Source organism: Schistosoma mansoni, chromosome 4 (genome assembly GCF_000237925.1).
Source record: "Schistosoma mansoni strain Puerto Rico chromosome 4, complete genome".
NCBI classification, from domain to species: domain Eukaryota; kingdom Metazoa; phylum Platyhelminthes; class Trematoda; order Strigeidida; family Schistosomatidae; genus Schistosoma; species Schistosoma mansoni.
In genome coordinates, this window is record NC_031498.1 from 2,619,193 (window position 1) to 2,637,045 (window position 17,853).

The 17,853-nt window shown below is 32.1% G+C and overlaps 1 protein-coding gene across 1 annotated transcript; it reads right to left on the minus strand.

Moving 5' to 3' along the window:
- Position 1: 1 nt before the first annotated feature.
- On the minus strand, positions 2–15,030 carry Smp_052160 (hypothetical protein). Its single transcript, XM_018796535.1, has 7 exons — positions 14,814–15,030; positions 13,526–13,765; positions 10,655–11,098; positions 10,149–10,242; positions 8,368–8,575; positions 6,798–6,876; positions 2–721 (listed from the first exon to the last, which is right to left on the minus strand). Exons 1-7 carry the CDS (start codon positions 15,009–15,011, stop codon positions 86–88), a joined length of 1,899 nt encoding a protein of 632 aa, XP_018651667.1. The 5' UTR covers positions 15,012–15,030; the 3' UTR covers positions 2–85.
- Between the last annotated feature and the right edge of the window lie 2,823 nt (positions 15,031–17,853).

Sequence of the window (17,853 nt, forward strand, 5' to 3'; positions counted from 1 at the left end):
AATTGTATATAATCTTAAGTGATGAGAGAAACAATCCTTGAGCAAAGCCTTTTAAATTCACTCCAATGTATCTAAAATTTTATCATTAGGAAACAGTATCATCTTCGAATTCTGAAGTATATTTTTCGCTGATATCTTCACTAATACTACAAGTGTGTTCAGAATTTGACAGTCTATTTACTGATTCGTCATTTGAAATGCAAGACATCTGTTCAATCTCAAGTATCGATGTAACATTAGAGGTCGTTTGGTTCTCATTACAGTCCTTATATACCACAGGAGCATCGAATTCATGAACTATTAAATCTGATTGATGAAACAATGCAGGTGTAGACAAACCATGTGGATCTTCATCACACTTATCAAATGATAAGGTTATATCAGGTGCTTCTGGAAGAAGTTCAGCTTTAATTAATTCATCAACCAATTCAGAAGCTGTTCGATCAATAGTCTGATATAGTTCATCAACTGCTTCTTGAATTAAATCATTGGTAAGGTCTTCACAAACATGAATAACGGGAATATCTGGCAAATTGTTAAAAGTTGTAGTAGGAAGTAGATAAAACCAAATGTTTTTAGCGTTTACATCTCGTCTGATTTTTGATTGCAATAACTGACGATGTAGTTTAACCGGAAGAATAAGTGAATGAAAGTGAGCAAGAGGACTGGATTTCTTATTAACAAGATTACAATCTGACTTTACCTTCGAGTATGCTTCATTCTATAAGAAGAAATTTGAAAATATAGGTTTATAAATTACCTATTCAGCAAAATACAAAATCCATTAAGTAGAAAAAGGTTGGGGATTTAGTCTAAATAATCTACTTATTTGAAATGGTCATGCCAAATCTTGGTAGTGACACTTAAAATTTTTCGGATAGAGTTTATCCTTTTATAAAAACTAATAGAAAGCTACAGTATGATCACCGATAACCTCTGTTCTGAGTCATTTGTGATAACATCTCAACTTACTGCTGAGTTGCATGGTCTACGAGACCTCAATTGGAGGACCAATAGATGAAAGTTTTATACAACTACCTTTCAAACTTATAGACCATGTTACAAACTAATTACCTCTCCACTTTTCCAACCAGCACTAGAGTATAACATATGTTATGTGAAATCCGATCAAGCAACATTTATAAAACATTTTTATGATACTTATATCAGTGTTTCAAAACCGTGAACTTCTTTCATTAATTTATTAAGCATCAGATCTTTTACAGCCAGACTAACATCATGCAGTCCTGAGATTACAATTAGTGTATGATTTGGCTTGAAAACAGAATTGATATTAGCATAATCAGCATATTTTTTTAATTTTAATAGTTAAGATCGTGAACCAATTAAAGTTAGACCACCATGGAAAACCTGGAAGCACTGAACGACCTTTTCATCCTATCATGGGACTCCTCAACAGTGCGCATCCACGATCCCGCCTCGCGAGGTTCGAACCCAAGACCTATCAGTCTCGCGCGCGAGCTCTTAAACACTAGACCACTGAGCCTGCGTCCAACGGTGTCAATGTCTAATTTCAACCGATCCACGAAATTGAGCGACACATCCACCAATTGTCTTCAGTGAGTTACTATCTCATAACAGACCTGGTTGAACTCCACTGGTCATTGCTTCTCACTAGAACTCCAGGAAATACCTCAAAGAGCCAAACACTAGTGAGCATATGTTGATTATTATCAGAAGGGTTTTTGTGGATATTATAGTAATCTTAATAGGTGAGATCGTGAATCGATTGAAGCTAGACCACAATGGAAAACCTGGAAGCATCGGACGGCCGTTTCGTTCTACTATTGGACTCCTCAGCAGTGCGCATCCACGATCTCAACTATTAAAATTACTATAATATCCACAAAACCCGATCCGATAATATTTTTTTAATACAGTGCATCACAAACTGTGTTCATAATTTATCATTTATTGAACAGTCATATTATTAGAACAATAAAAATGTGAATATTTTATAAACTGAAATCTTTTCATCATAAATCACACAGCTTCATAGTTGTACTTGAGAAAAAAGAAACCAAATTCACAATATATCCCCCTTGTTTCACCCATACGATTATAAAACGTTGAAACTATTGAATAAAACTTAAGCTTTATTTAAAATATATAAATTTATGCTTAATTGAAAATATAATTTTGAAATGACTTAGATATTTTGAGAAATAAGCTTAAAATCAAACAAAATTCAGTTAGAAATTAAAGGTTATCAATCAGAAAAAAAAACAGCTCTTAATAGTTGTCATGACATTAAAAGTAAATAAATAAATCATACCGTACAGACAATCGATTTGTTTTCAATAAAATAAATTTCAAAATTAAGAAGAACAAAAACAAAAAACTTAAATGCACCAGCAAGTTTTTGTAAAAATTAAAAAAAAATTCAAATCAATGTGTAGAACAGAAATTTTTTTATTTTGTGAAAAATTTGAAAAGTTACAAAACATTATTTGAAAATAGTTTCTAAGTACAGAAAAAAAAATAAAAACAATGATGTAAATAAACAAAATTTATTATTACTATCATTAATATTGTTACTAGTTTTATTTAAATAAACAATGATAATTAGGAAAGGATTTCTATTATGAGTAGTATATTAAAAAAAAAGAAATACAATGTAAACATATTTTAAAAAGAAAACAATAAATAAAAAAAATTTTATTTTATTCATTACAATCAAACAAAAACATGTTAATGTTGCTTCCAACAGTACAAATGAATTGATTAGATGATTTCATTAACACAGTAAACAGCCATGAAATATTTATCCTCATCAAAACTGATATTAAATGTTAATGAATAACTTGTATAAACTGAATTTAATCATTCAATTATATACTTTTTATGAGTAGTATTTTATAAGTACCATTTTAAGAAAAATACAATATAAATTGACACAATATTTACCATTATTATTATTAATAATCATAGTGATATAAACGATCTAACAAGAACAGAAGAAGAGGAAACAAAATGGACTGAAACTTGGAAATTATAAGAATAAAAGCATATAAAACAAATTATATTTTGATAATCGATCAATAATCATTATACAATTAGTTCATATGGTAACACACATTAAACAGTGTTCATTTAATTTGAAAAAAACGAATAATGAATTATGAATAATAAGAATAAAGAGAGAAAATTATTCATTTTTGCATTTTTGTATAAATTTAAACATTGTATATTATATTTGGATAATACTTGTACATACTCCGAGTGTAAATAGGATAATTAAAACTCTGAAGATAAAAGAAAGTAAGAAAATAAATTTTTTAAATATGTCGGTTGGTTTCACACTTTAAAAAAAAGAAAACTTGAAAAACTCTGATGAAAAATAAAATGGAAAGAAGACATATTAAGAAAGAAGTTAAAAGAATATATTGAGGGCGAATACCTTATGTTTGAATACAAAATAAAGATAAATTATTGTTTTAACGATGTCTCATGAAGAAAGATGGTTCTGATATTAAATAACTGTTAAAGAGTTTTAGTTTGTGTAAATTTTTAGTTCAACAGAATAATTAGTGTAACCGTGACGAATTAGTTGATGAGTTGATGAATTTTCATCGACTCACGTGATTGAGAAATGTATTATGTACTCATAACCCACACCTACATTGATATGTGATGTTTGCCGGCTGGATGAAAACTAGGTATGGCCAAATCATGATATGTCATCAGATCATGGATTCAACGATTGTTAGACAGCCGTATAGGTAGGCGTAGACTACCAGGTTCAGGTTCATAGGATTATTGTAAACAACAATTAGAGACGTTGAATGACCTAGCTCAAAATCAGTGGCAATAGCTTAGATGCATTCTGCCTTTGTTTACCCTTAGATCATTTTGTCTTCTTAAATCACAATGTTTACGTCTAATATTTTCTACTATTTTTGATACTACTGCTGTAGTGAATGAACACTTGGTGACGAAAACTAATTCATTGTTTAATGCGAATCTACAGGGTCCTTTTACAAAATATGAAAACCACACACTAAATACATTATTTGCATTTCTTCCGGCAGTTTTTCTTCATAAGCTTCATGATTCTTCCAATTTTGTTGTTATTACAATTGCTCTTCATCTCCCTTCCTGTTCCTTCCAACTCACTCTTCTGCTGGTAGACATTCTACTTCAGACTGGTGATACATATTACTTATATCTGCCAGCGTAAGTAGCACACACCACAGTAATATTTCTAAGACTGACATTTATTTTAATAACTCCATCTTGTTGTGGTAACTTGAACTGAGCCAAATATAACCCCAGTGCTAGGTTGTTTACAAATAACTAATTGAATCAAGTAATTAACGATAATATATCTCATTCCCCAAGTACAAGTTGATATATTTAACAGTTGTTAGGCAACGTTCATTTATTGATCACCTTTAGTAAGTGAAACTTTAAAATTCTACTATCGGGTTGTATCTATTCTTACAAAAAAGGTATACAGTAAAAACAACTTTTCACAGCTTAATGAGGAACATTAGTTACTTTTTCGAGGCCCAGTATCTGACTGGGGTTTGAACATACGAATGATGTTATCGAGATACACATCCCAACCTTCGTACATAATCATCAATTTAATTCACGTTAGAGAATAACGGAATGAGGATGAATGAAGATGACGATGAATTATGAATACGGGTATTTCGTAAACTCGCTGATCCAGAAAGACAAGCAAAGAAACAAAATGGAGAAGGCGAAAAGGAGAGAACGAAGCGGAGAATCTCGTCGGAAATATAGGAAACGAAGCGACGCGGAGAAGGTGAGGGAGCTAACTTGATCTGATCAAGTGTGACTCAATACTCATAGTCAAGCCAAAACAAGCTACAGACACGTAATGAATAGGGTGAGCAATTAGCACACATTAGCTCATTTAAAAACAGTCATGGTTAACAAGTTGATAATTGAAAAAGCCGAAATGTGACATGAAAGAAGTCAATAAATCAGTGTGTCCGGAAGTTACGATGACCTATGTGGGCTTGACATAGAACTACACACTAAAACTTAGTACATGAAAAAAATAACTATACGAAAAACTAACAAACACTTCGAAATTAGGATTGCCTTTGTCTCAAAAGTTTTTTTATACAACTGTGATTAGAATAATATTCTAGCTAAATGAATTAACTCATAATACATAAAGTGATATGGAATAATTGGTGAGACTATAATTTATGGACGGCCTTTGAGTGACGTTGAAGTGACCTTGAGAATGTCCACCTACTTATTAGAGATAAATGAGGGTTATAAAATAGTTTGAAGAATAAGGATTATGATTTACAATTGACAGTTAGGATTAGGAATTAGGTTCATGGTTTTCATCGCGAACTGACATCAGCTAAAATGTCAAAAAAATATTTAGTCTAACGGGTGAATGGATTTGCGCCAAAATCCAAGACCTGTTATCCTAAATCTGATTCGTTCGTCCATAGATTGTAGTCTCGCCGAATAATTTAGTATCTTTCTTGTTGGCAAAACATAATATTACGCCTAGTATGGAGGTACAGTACTCTCTAAAGAAGTATTTTACACTAAAAACATACTAAGTAAATGATATTTCAATAATATTGAGAGTTGATCACACAATGTAATTTGTAAGTCAACACAGTTGTGACAAAGAAGACTAAGAGTCAAGAGTGAGTACGAAATTACTTAACGTGAATAGATATAAAATAAATAATTGTATAGTCTGTTAATATAACATTTTGAAGAAATATTTAAAAGCTATTATTTATTAGTTTGTATTATGTTTGCTTAAGTTTGTTGAAAGTGAAAAGAAATCTTAACTATGATTGGATTTGAATTGATAGACTGTGGATATGAAATTGAGTTTTCTATCTACTAATGAGTTGTAAGAATTGACGTTGGAGTGGATGTCAGTTTGACCATAGACCCTCAGCATGCATGAATTAAATAAGTATAAATATTCATTTTTTAGGGGTAAATAAAAATAGAAAGCTTGTTAATTTAAGCACTTCAAAGTGAATAATTTATAAATACAATACATGTACTAGTTGATGTGTTATCTTCGTGTTACACAACCTGCGTAATTGATGCAGTGATCTATCTTTTGATGGGTTGATTTGATTTCGAATTGAAATCAACTAAAACATTAAACTTTAATTTTAACATCTCCATTTAGGTGTTAGGTAGTTGAAGGGAATAGGAGGGAAACCCTGGTAGATTTAGGTTTCATGCTAGTTGGTACTAATCAACAGATTGTGTATACAATCTTCGCAGAAATGATGCTTCTCATGAAATTTTTATCTCATATCACATCCTAAAGATGATGCCGTTGAGCTATTCAGGTTACGGCTAATCTCCAGCAGGATTGAGATTTTTAAACTGATCGATAACTGAGTAGTATCAAATTTCATAGATCTCCAATTCTTCGTGCTGATTTTGGAGAACAGTTGTTGAGTGACTGTAACATTGAATGCCATGGTTTTGAACTCCGCAGGCAGCATTAGTCCCATCAATGTTACAGGTACGCCTCACTGATAAGTACCAACTAGCCCGGAATCTACACCTTAGAGTTTCTTGCTGATTGTTTTTAAGCATAGAACATCAAAACATAGAACAAAAAGTATCAAATCACTTGGACTTGTGGCCATATTCAAACTTAATCGATAGAATACGATTAGTATCAAGTAATAAATGCATATCATTGATTAATACTCAATGATCAATCAGTGTAAATAATCACATTCTGGATCAGATATATTATAAAACTGAATTTTAATTTAAAATAAACGAACAATTACTTTTGGAAATTGAAACGTAGAAGTATCAGAACGGATAAGTGACTTGTCATTTGGTTGCAATTGAGATTTATCATTCGGTCTTTTGAGGAATGAAATAAAAAAACATCAAAAAGTATAGCTTAGTACTAAATAAAATTAACAGTGAAAAGTAATGGCTGAGGTTATTTATAACGTTTTGATGTCCACTAATTACGTCGTAGCCAGAACTCTTAGTCATATTCTCACTCATTTAGTAGGTAGGTACTGCATACTGTAGTGTATGTTTCATTAAAGATTCCCTTTTAAGCCCTAACCTTCACTATATTTGGATTATTCCTTAGCGATATCAGGCTCTGCTGCTACACTGGACACATAAAAAAACAGTTGCAGACAACTTCACCTCCAATAATCTATTCGAATCTTTGAATTGAATAAACTATGAGAAATGTTTAAATTCTCCAAAAACCACTTATTTACTCACCATTTTGTTATTTCACAAAAATTTAAGTTCTCATTTCAGATATTCACTATTGGAGCCATTCTTCACATCAATATGAACAACGACCCCTTTTTACTTATTCGTTTGTTGGTTTTTTAATATGCTAATTTTTCACCCTACTTCCAAGGACATTGTGGATTTATTGGTAGTCAATAGTTTCAACTCTCATGTACTCTCTCGTGTACTGTTTTTTACTTTGAGTACATCTGCGGATGGGCAGTTTCAATATATGATTATCGGTCACTTTCTCATTCACCTAAATATTATTTCCTACATCTGGGGTCAGAAAAACAAATTTAGTATTGCTCACTTGCACATTATATGCATGATGACAGTCTAATATATGAACATCGATATGGTCATCCACTAAAACCATTTTACCGAATACGCTAATTAATAACGTAGTTCAAAAAACACAAGCCAAGAAACTTTCAATGATTAGTTTTACTAAACTAATCATTGAAATAAACAAAGAACGACTTCATTGACTTTTACAAAGTTTGGCTTCAAATAAACCTTTCGTGTATATAATACTGAAAGGAGTGAATAGTAGTTATATACCACCCTTACCAATTCGTAGATCTGGTTAACCAAACGAGTGATATAAATGTTTAGCTCTATCAAATATGCCACAAATTATAAATCATGCTATTATCTGCGCGGCTTCCAATAAAAACTATGTCGACACGACAACTGATTAGTTGAGGAAGTATTCAATTGTGAAAAATGGTTTCAACACTAAAGTAGTTCAGATATACATGTATATCGTTCATTATTTTCCAAATAATGAACATAAATAATGAGTAATCATTAAGTTCCTTTCAATTCTAGCACTCACTATACCATTTCCTAAGTAAATTAAACTTAATGAGAAATAGTTTCGTGTAGATCAGTAGTTAATTATAGTATGATATAGTTACTAAGTTTTTAGTTCTCATTTAGTAAGAGCTTGAATCATTACAAAGTTACATAAACAAAATAGATATAGCGAAGTTCAAATTTGAGATGAATTAAGGAATGAAAGTAGTCTTTAAATCAATGAACTGAATTTTTATGTCATTCTTCATTTAAGGATATATATAAATAACTTACAATGAAAGCACATCTGATTTATAATGTTTACATATTGAATCATCTTTCTTGGTAAGAGAAAAATTATTCAACAATTTTCTGTCATCATGAATATAAGTTAATTTATTAGCCCATCGTTGACGAATAGCATTCTCTTCTAATTCAGCTTCATCAATTTGTTTTAAAAGCTCTTTAGCAGCAGAGCAAAGTACGCGACAATCATCAAGATCTATATTATATGAATATATTTAAGAACAGGTATGTTATAAGAATACAATTCATTCATAAGATATTTGCTATTTTCTAAAAGCATTAAGCTAACTATTTTCGGTTATACTATTATTATTGTCTAACCTATAAGCAAGATTTATAGAGATGATGGAGATTTGTAGCCCGGGTGGATGATTTTGTTGGAGTTTCGTCCTCTGACCTGGATGATTAAGATGTGGAGCTTTTATTGTTCTTATGGACAATATCGTTGGTACACACTTCAAGTAAAAGTAAATTAATGACACAGATAAATGTCATGAATGTCACCCCAATAGCAATATTTTTTGACACAATAAATAAAAAAAGACCTAAAGAGATCCGTCCGAAGAATAATAATAGGTTTTGTTGAGTTCTATGGTAACGATCTGACTCCATAATGATTGTCGATGGAATGAACCGTGGATACAAAACCTCCGTTTCGTCTCGTATATTTTACTTAGGCTAACCCCATTTAGGTGATAGCATCAATAAAAAGCTAAGGATGAATTAGGCTGCAAGAATTGATTTCAAGCATTATTTTATCCAGGAAGACGATGAAAAATGTCAAGCCAAGATGACAAACGTGGCTGCTCGATTTAGTTAAAACATGACTCAACATTTGTAGGTATGACAGACACAAGGAAGTATACAGATGCATATCATCATAAAAACATCTTAAGGTCACATGCCTAAACAAAAAATGAATGGAATGACTAAAGTAATTATCTATCCAAAAATAAGGACAAATTGTATAGTGGTGTAACAATACTAAACGCTACAGTTCTCTGAAGTAGATGGTTTATTTACTGGGCTTTCATTGTTATTCCGAGAAGCCAAAGCTTGTGTTCAGTATTCGGAGGTAGTCAGAAGGAAATTATAAACCTAGGTTTTGTCCTAGTTGGCATACGGCGGCAAATCGTACTCCTGACTTATGGGATTCCATCTCACATCACCTAGCCTTACGACGAGTATCAACTAGGATATAAGCTAGATCCATGGATTCTTGTCGACGAATTCCAACCCCTAAGCATCCCAACATAGTGAATGTGATGTTTAGCCACTTAAACTTGTGGCCGTATTAGAATTTGATTGATAGAATTCATCCAGTAACAAAGGATTAGACAAACATTTTACTGGTCACTGACCAATCAATTGTAAAATATGACTGTGTGTTTTTAATATTATTTGGCTGAATAAAACAAAGTAGATGGAACCGGCTGCCTGTTAACCTTCAACCTATTAGCTTAAAGCTTTAAATAAAAGTTTATAGTCTTGGAAATGCAAATAAATTGAAAAATGATTGAAGAGTTATTAAAAATGGTTAGGGACCAGATAGCGATTGTATCATAGTTTTGAAACTCATCGATAATAAATACATTTGACCTCTCAAGCAGTAAAACCCAAAACAAACATTGAAATCGTTCCGTGCTGATAAGTCACAGTCGAAAGTTAAAACACTTTTTTAAGGGACAATTCCTAAAAACAGTACTATGAATAGAACTAATAGGTCTGAGTATGTTAATGAGAATATATATATATAAGAAATGAATTACTTGATTTTATCGTGTTGATGGTAAGCTGGTTAGATGAGTTCCAAATGTTTTGGTCACCAGTAATTCCACACAATGATTTCACTGGACTCTGATTCTGATCGATGAAAAATGGTTCAGTAAATAGAAACAGAAAATAAGGTTTAAAAAACTGGGCAAATATACATTATGATAAAAAATTGTTGTGTCGAAATAACTCAGTGATAACATATCCGATTAGGACATTGCTTGGCCCCATATATTAGGTTGAAATCGGAAATATTTTAAATAATTCGCTTATGACGAACTCATATTTTATATCGCTTCTTCCTATTTATTAATAAACCCCCATTGGTCAATGTATGTATCTTGTTCTATATATTTTTGCAGGTAAATTAAACATTCCCAAAGAAAAACAAATAAACTTAAATATAATAACGAGCATCCTTACCAAACACAGTACGCAGTCCAAATTTTAAATGAATGAATACAGTTCAAAGGATAAATGTATAAAAGCGGATTTTTATTACCTTTAAATATTCTCCAGGTTGACAAGTAACAGCACTAGACCCATCTAAGTTCAGTGAATTAATAGCTTGCTCCCAAAGTGAAGATACTTTTGAATCATAGTGATCTCTAGCATTGGTTGAAATAGAAGTCGTAGATATTGGACAATTGTCATGAGTTAAGTCGACACTATTAAATGAATTTGATTTTATTATTTTACTAGAATGTTGTGTATTCGGTCTACAAACCAAGTGGGAACGTGTAGCTGATGATTTTGGGCGAATAATAGATGATATTACTGATTTTGAATGATTTACAGGAATTTTTAAAAGTGGCTTCTTCTGCACTTTACAAGTTGATCCTAATTCTTGAGACTGAGCATTATTTGACAAACACTTTGCCTGAAGTTCTTCTAATGCAGCTGAATATTGAGATAACTTGGCTTGTAGTTGACGTATTCTAGATTCCTAAGTATTTCAAACGATAAAATTCAACAATACATAATTGAATTACAGCAACAATAGTAAATATTATTACTTAAAAAGATTTTCAAACAAAAAGGATAAATACTATCCAAATCATTAAAAAAATTTCTGTAAAAGATTTTTTTATAGGTCAGCAGTAGACTTAGTTAACAAAATAGAAAGTTTTAAAAATCGAGTGACCGGTTATATATATTCTTTAATTTCATTCGTCATGTTTATTTAAGGGCTATGATACCGCTAAAGTACTCAGGCCAACACAGGTGTTTTTTCAGGAGGCTGACATCTACAACCTTTTTAATGTAGAATGTAGTTGAGGAACTACAAAAGACGTATTCCCAGGGTGGCTAGTGACCATGTGTTACGTCTTGTAAGTTGAACGCTATATTCAGATCCTAAGCTATTCGGATAACCCCAGGGCTAGCACTACTCAGCGACTTGAAGACCAGAGAGAAGACACGAGTATCAGAGAAACGCTTTACTGCAAGGTTCCTTTATGTACAGAAAATATAGGGATTTTATAGTAATTTAAGAGTCCTTGAGTTTTACTGAAAGTTCTAGAATACTGCTAAACATAGTAGCAGTGTATCAACCAGACAATCAGGATCTCCACACGTGACTTTTCCATTTTTGTTATTTTAGTAACATAACTTCACATAACTTCTAATTAATCGCTGATTGGTTGAAATGCTCCTTGATGACCCCTGAGCTTTTCATGTCGCTTGAGAGAAAAATGCAGGGTCATCCCAACACCATGCAATAATCGTTCTTTCGGAATACTGGGGTTAAAAAGAAGTACTTTGAAAATCAAGGTCTTAAAACTGGTCGAGATAAACTTTCTGAATTATCGACCAGATTCCAGTCTTTTTATTTTGTGAAAATGTCTCAGCTAGGTAAATGTGATGAGCAAAACTCCTCTGTAGGGAACCTTTATACAAGAACATCCAGGTAGAATGACAGCATACAACCGCATCTGTCGATTGTTTCAAACCAGTAACATGGTTATGTAGGGTTGCATGATATCGTTTTTCATTTGCAAGTTTGGTGACATGTATAAATATAAAGAATGCCGTCCCAATAGTTATCATACTAGTAGTATCTTCTGACACTAAGAATAAATGAAGAAAGTATTAAGACATGACAATATACTAATAGCTTATTATCACTTCTTAATGGGGATTCTAAATAATGCACAACATAATGACCTGAACAATTTATCAAACATGGTTAGAAATTGAAGAGATAATCCTACAGTAGATTATTACATACTTTGTAAATAGTAGGATGTACTTTGAGAAAAACAGAATTCCCTTTAGTTTCGCTCTTATTTGAACTATTTTCTTTATATTTTATAAGCAGTGATGTATAGTGGCTAGCAGTGGAATCCAGGACGCGCATTTCGTTCTATTTTAGACTCGTCAGCCGGATGAAACTGCATCTCAGAGTTGATGTTCACTCTGGGACCCGAACCCAGTACCGTTCACTTCAAACGCCATCACGTTATCCACTTAGCTACTGAGTCCTGATAGCCACCTGCTTGTGCAATAGGGTGAAGTTATATTCACTTGGTGTTGTTTACTTGTATCTTCTCATTGTTATTTAGAACTGCAATTGATCAGTCTCTTGTTGGTATATGTGCATCCTGTGCTTGTGACTTCAGGTAATATCAAGGCAGTCCGCACAGGATGCACATATGCCAACAAGAGACTGATCAATTGCAGTCCTAAATAACAATGGGAAGATACAAATAAATAACACCAAGTGAATATATATTATTTATTTTGTTGTTGCAATTTTATTTTATTTTCCTATCAAAACTGTTTATATCGGGTACATCTTAGGTCCTTTTGTAGAGCACTCTCACATCAGGATGAATAATTAGTAAAAAATAAACAAGGTTTTACAAACCTAATTAACATTAAAAAATAATAAGCGGCGTGGTTTAAACAATTAAACCCCAAAATCCATCTATCCAAGTACGAGGCTGAGGAAGCCAATACTTAAGCAATAAAACTACCATCTGATTCTCAGATCAACTCTTATTTACTTATAGAAAAATATTGATTCTGTAGTGTTGTCATTTATTTCACTTACTAGAATGTTTATCAGATTTCTGCAGTGTTAAAGTAAAGCAACGGAATAGTATTCACTATTTAGTTATATTTCAACAGCAAATTGATTAGGAAGAGAAAGTTCAGTAATTTGGACATAAAAAGTAACATTAATTCAACTGAATGGACTTATATTTTGTCATTTTTCCTTCAAAACTACAACTTTAAAAAGACTTTTTCGTATTTTAGTTCATAAATATTGAATATTAAGTTAATGCTATTATAAAAACAACTGTTATAATGTAGTAACTACTAAAAAGCTTTTCCGTTGATAATTGCAGTATAAAGTTAGGGAATATACCTGAGAATTCCTGAGCTGCTTTTCAGTTGGCTCATGAAGAGCACGTTTGCGATTCGGAGTCCAGGTATCTGTATCCCGTATTGGAGGAGAGTCACTACAAGCTGGCGCTTTGTCGTCAAGTGTTTGATAATGTGTATTAGCTGCAAGTTTGCGTGTAGTCTGATAGAAGTCATTTCTTGAGGGAAGTATTCCAGGTTTACTCAAAATTGATTTATACTTCTGATCAGTACTTCTAATAACCTAGTTGAAATGATGGTATTAAAATTTTTTAAAAATTTAATCCTCAAAAATATATACAATAGTTGACAGTTAGGTACCAGTAATAAACTGAGTATTATTCACTCCAGTAAAAAATGTCATATTATCAAGACAGATGATCTGCACGTGAACTTCAACAATATACATCTGCACTCATCAATTACTGTATAAAGATTTTGTATAGTACTATGGTTTAAAAAGTTAGGGTACTCAAAACTATTGGTTGATCTACTGAAATCATCATATTGCTTTTCATCAACAGATCAGGAGATAACCTAACTTTTCAGTAGTCTTTTTCAACAATCGTGCAAACTTAAATGCATAATACTAACAAGATAACTCAATCTAACCTACCCATGAATGGATGCTTATTCATACAACCGCTCTAGTGAAGATTTGAAAAGCATTATTCAAAATTTTGGAATATTTGTAATAAAAATTGTTTATCTCTGACTATTTTATAGGAAGACTCTTGAAGTCAACCTAAAGAGGACTACTAAAAGACTTCAACTAATAATCGAACGTGCACGAGAAATGACATTTAAACTGACTTCAAAAAGTTGGCTTGTAGAAAAATAAACTTGGATGGTGACATGTTACTACAGGAACCCTGAGTCCAAATTTCATAACTCTCAATACTTAACAAGATGTAATACGTTGTTTATTCTTCTGCGCTAGTCAAATTCTTTCGGTCAATTTCTAGTGCAGCCTCTAAGTTATAAACGCTTACCTCTAATGGGCAAAAAAATTAATCCTAGATGAAAGACTTCTTACTAATTGCCTTTAATGGTAAATAAAAACTAGTGAAATATCAGTCCACCTAGTTTAAATAATATATTTGAAACTAATTCGATGCAACTCTATCCGACCTAAAAACAAAGTAATATAACAGAGATTATTATTTAGTGATTGATACGTGGTTTGGTCAACATATATGCTACACTTCATTATACTTTAGGCTGTGATCAAGAAAATTTATTCAGGCATGAAGATTATGAATCGGAAAACGGTTTCTCTAGTTGAACATTACTTGAGTTGGTTTTTGAACAAGACGATTGTCAACTGGAGATAAAAGGGAATTGTTGTTGAAACTTTGAGCCGTTTCAGGAATATATCCATCGTCTTCAATTTCGCTGGATGATAAGCATCTAACATCCCTTTTCGCTACTTGAACAGCCAAAAGTAACCGATCACGATCAATATACTGAAACCCAACAGATTCCTTCATTCTTAACGACACATTATTCTGGAATATTTATGAAGTAAAAATATTAAGTAACAAGCCACTGTTATTAACACCTAAGATGCAGTCAGTTACGAATTTTAATAGAAAAATCACGTGAAGTAGAAATCGGTTTTCTAAAACAAACTAAACAATCTCAAAAGAAATACCAGAACATGAAAAATCCTTTAATTTTTGTTGTTGGACAGTGTTAAGAGTAATTAGTGTGACGTATAAATGTTTTACTTATTGTCAGTTAAAATTTCCATATTTTGATTGGTGCGAAAGATATCAATAACTGTTTTGAATATATCAAAACTCAGCCATCAAGCAAACATTACTAACTGATTTCATGTTAAAATGTTTCGTATAAATTGTATCTATCATACTTAATGGAACAATATTGATCGTTCAATTACAAATATACACAGTAGCAGTTAAACGGGTTCATTATTATTGTTGCTATTACTCCTACTGCTACTATCAAGTTGTACGAACAACTGGTTTAGAGTCCCTGAATGGTACAAAATCATTCTCTAGGAATCGGGAACCCGAATAGCTATTCTTTAAAATCTTAGTTTACAACACAAGGAGAAATATTGAAATAATTTCATTTTGACCGCTTGCTTTTTATCGTTCTGACTGAAAGCTTAGAGGAAGAAATTTCGTAGCATATTGAGCGTGCAAAAATCCAATGGTGGAATTAGGTGGTTTATTTGTGCAGTATGGGAGACTTATTGTTTTAAAACAACAGCTCATTGTTAGGGGCATTCAGCTCTTAACCAATGAGTTCCAGGTTTGAATGTAGCTTTAATTACTTTGATATAGGTAACCGAGTATTGTCACTGTACTTCACACTTAGAATACGGTCTAAAGGCGAATGAAAGAATCTATATCTAGTAAACGAGTTGAGCAGAACAACTGAATAGGAATCTGTACATTAGTTACTGTAAAGTGGAAAACATATTTGTGGTCCTAACTGGATGATATAGGATTCTACTACTATTATTATCATGATGATTCCGCATCACACTAGTATATGATGATGCTTTGTAAACTAGTACAAACATCCGATAAGTTCAGGTTTGTAATTATATATCTCACTTCTTTATATTACAAGATATTTTAGTATACTTTTTCTGATATTGAGTAGCACTATTGTAAGACCCCTAGCAAGTTTCAACTAGCTGACTAAATTTTCATTAACAATACAACTAGTTGGGTACATTACTTCTAACTAGAACAATTTTTTTCATCATAACATTCTAGAAACAAGGAATGTAAGGAGCTCTTGACTATTTCGTTATAATTTTAGGGATTGTTAATCATCTAGTAACTTTTAGAATGAGGAAACTACTATTTGTTTAAGAAAATACAGACTACTGGTGGCAGTTATCTAGCGACCAGCATCTCTATGATACTAGTTTTGTTTAGCTCTGCTAGAAAATATCCCCATAAAAGTTAGAGGAATACAGGCATATAGCTGTATAACTCTGAAAGTTTTAATAATTTCTATAGAAAAAGACGAACTTATCCCAAAGAGAAACATAGATATGATTACAAAACTGGATATATTACTAATCCACGTAGGGTCAAGCCCTTCTATATTAATGTTCAGTACCACTGTAAAATCGATCACTCTTTTATGTACACTACCACTAGCATTCAGTGGAAATAATATGACACTGATATACAGAGAAGAACCAGATAATAGGACATTTGCCACAACGTAAAATCTAATAAGTGATAAACAGATGAATCATCATTGTGGTTTTTATGGTATTAGCCTTTCCCAAAGAACAGATAGAGAGCATCGAGGGGAGAAGTGCCAATTCGTGGAAAAGTATCGTATAAATCACGATAAATATATCTGGCTTATGGTTTTCCACTTCACATGCTTCGTTTGGAACCAGCAAGGTCATTTCACTATAGTGTAAACAAAAAACACGGTATAGAACAAAAAATATTGAGTAATTGTAACAATAGAGTTTTTTGCTTTCTTCTCAACGACTCATGAGATAATAAAACTTATTCACTGACGTATTAACTCTTGACCGTTCGTCCTCGTATTATTAGTCCACCGACCAAGACACCGTTATTTATCTAATTTTTGAGTAATTGGTAAGTTCATTGACCAAACGCTGAGATATCTCCTACTCTCAAAATCAATTCAGCGGTTTATTCTGAAATTGTTCTTTACATGAAAACAGGAAGTTCAAAGTTCATCACATCAAATTCTAGACGAGATGGTATTTACCTAAAGTAGATAAACCAAAGCCGTATACTCACCGACTTAATACCTATCCTGCAATACCTTATCTTCAGAAAACTGGGACGATTTTGGGGAAAATCTTCGTCAACAACAATAATTTTTAGGTTTTGTGATCATTTGGGAACTCAGAACTGCCAGAATATATGCTAATAGAGTCTAATCAAATAGACTCGACATGTAAAATAATAAAACTATAAGGTCGCCACCACATAAGATGGTTAATATTTAGGAGGAAGCACTTCATACTAGAATATTTGGTGATAATACCTGGTTCAGTTACGTCGATCAAATATTCCGAACTATAAAATGTAAATACTAGTAGCCAGAATTTAATTTATGATAAAACTTAAATTTAAGATAAATTCATGAAAATAGGAATTAAACAATACAGATAGTAACCAAAGATCAAAACACGATTGAACTCATCAGATTTGTCATTGATAGCAGACAATAAGTGTGCCTCAAAAATGAATACAAGTAACAGAACTAGTATATTTACAAATTGTATTGGTTAACAACTTTGGACATGATTACAAGGTAATAGGAGCAGCAAAGGCATCTTGAAAGTTTTAATAA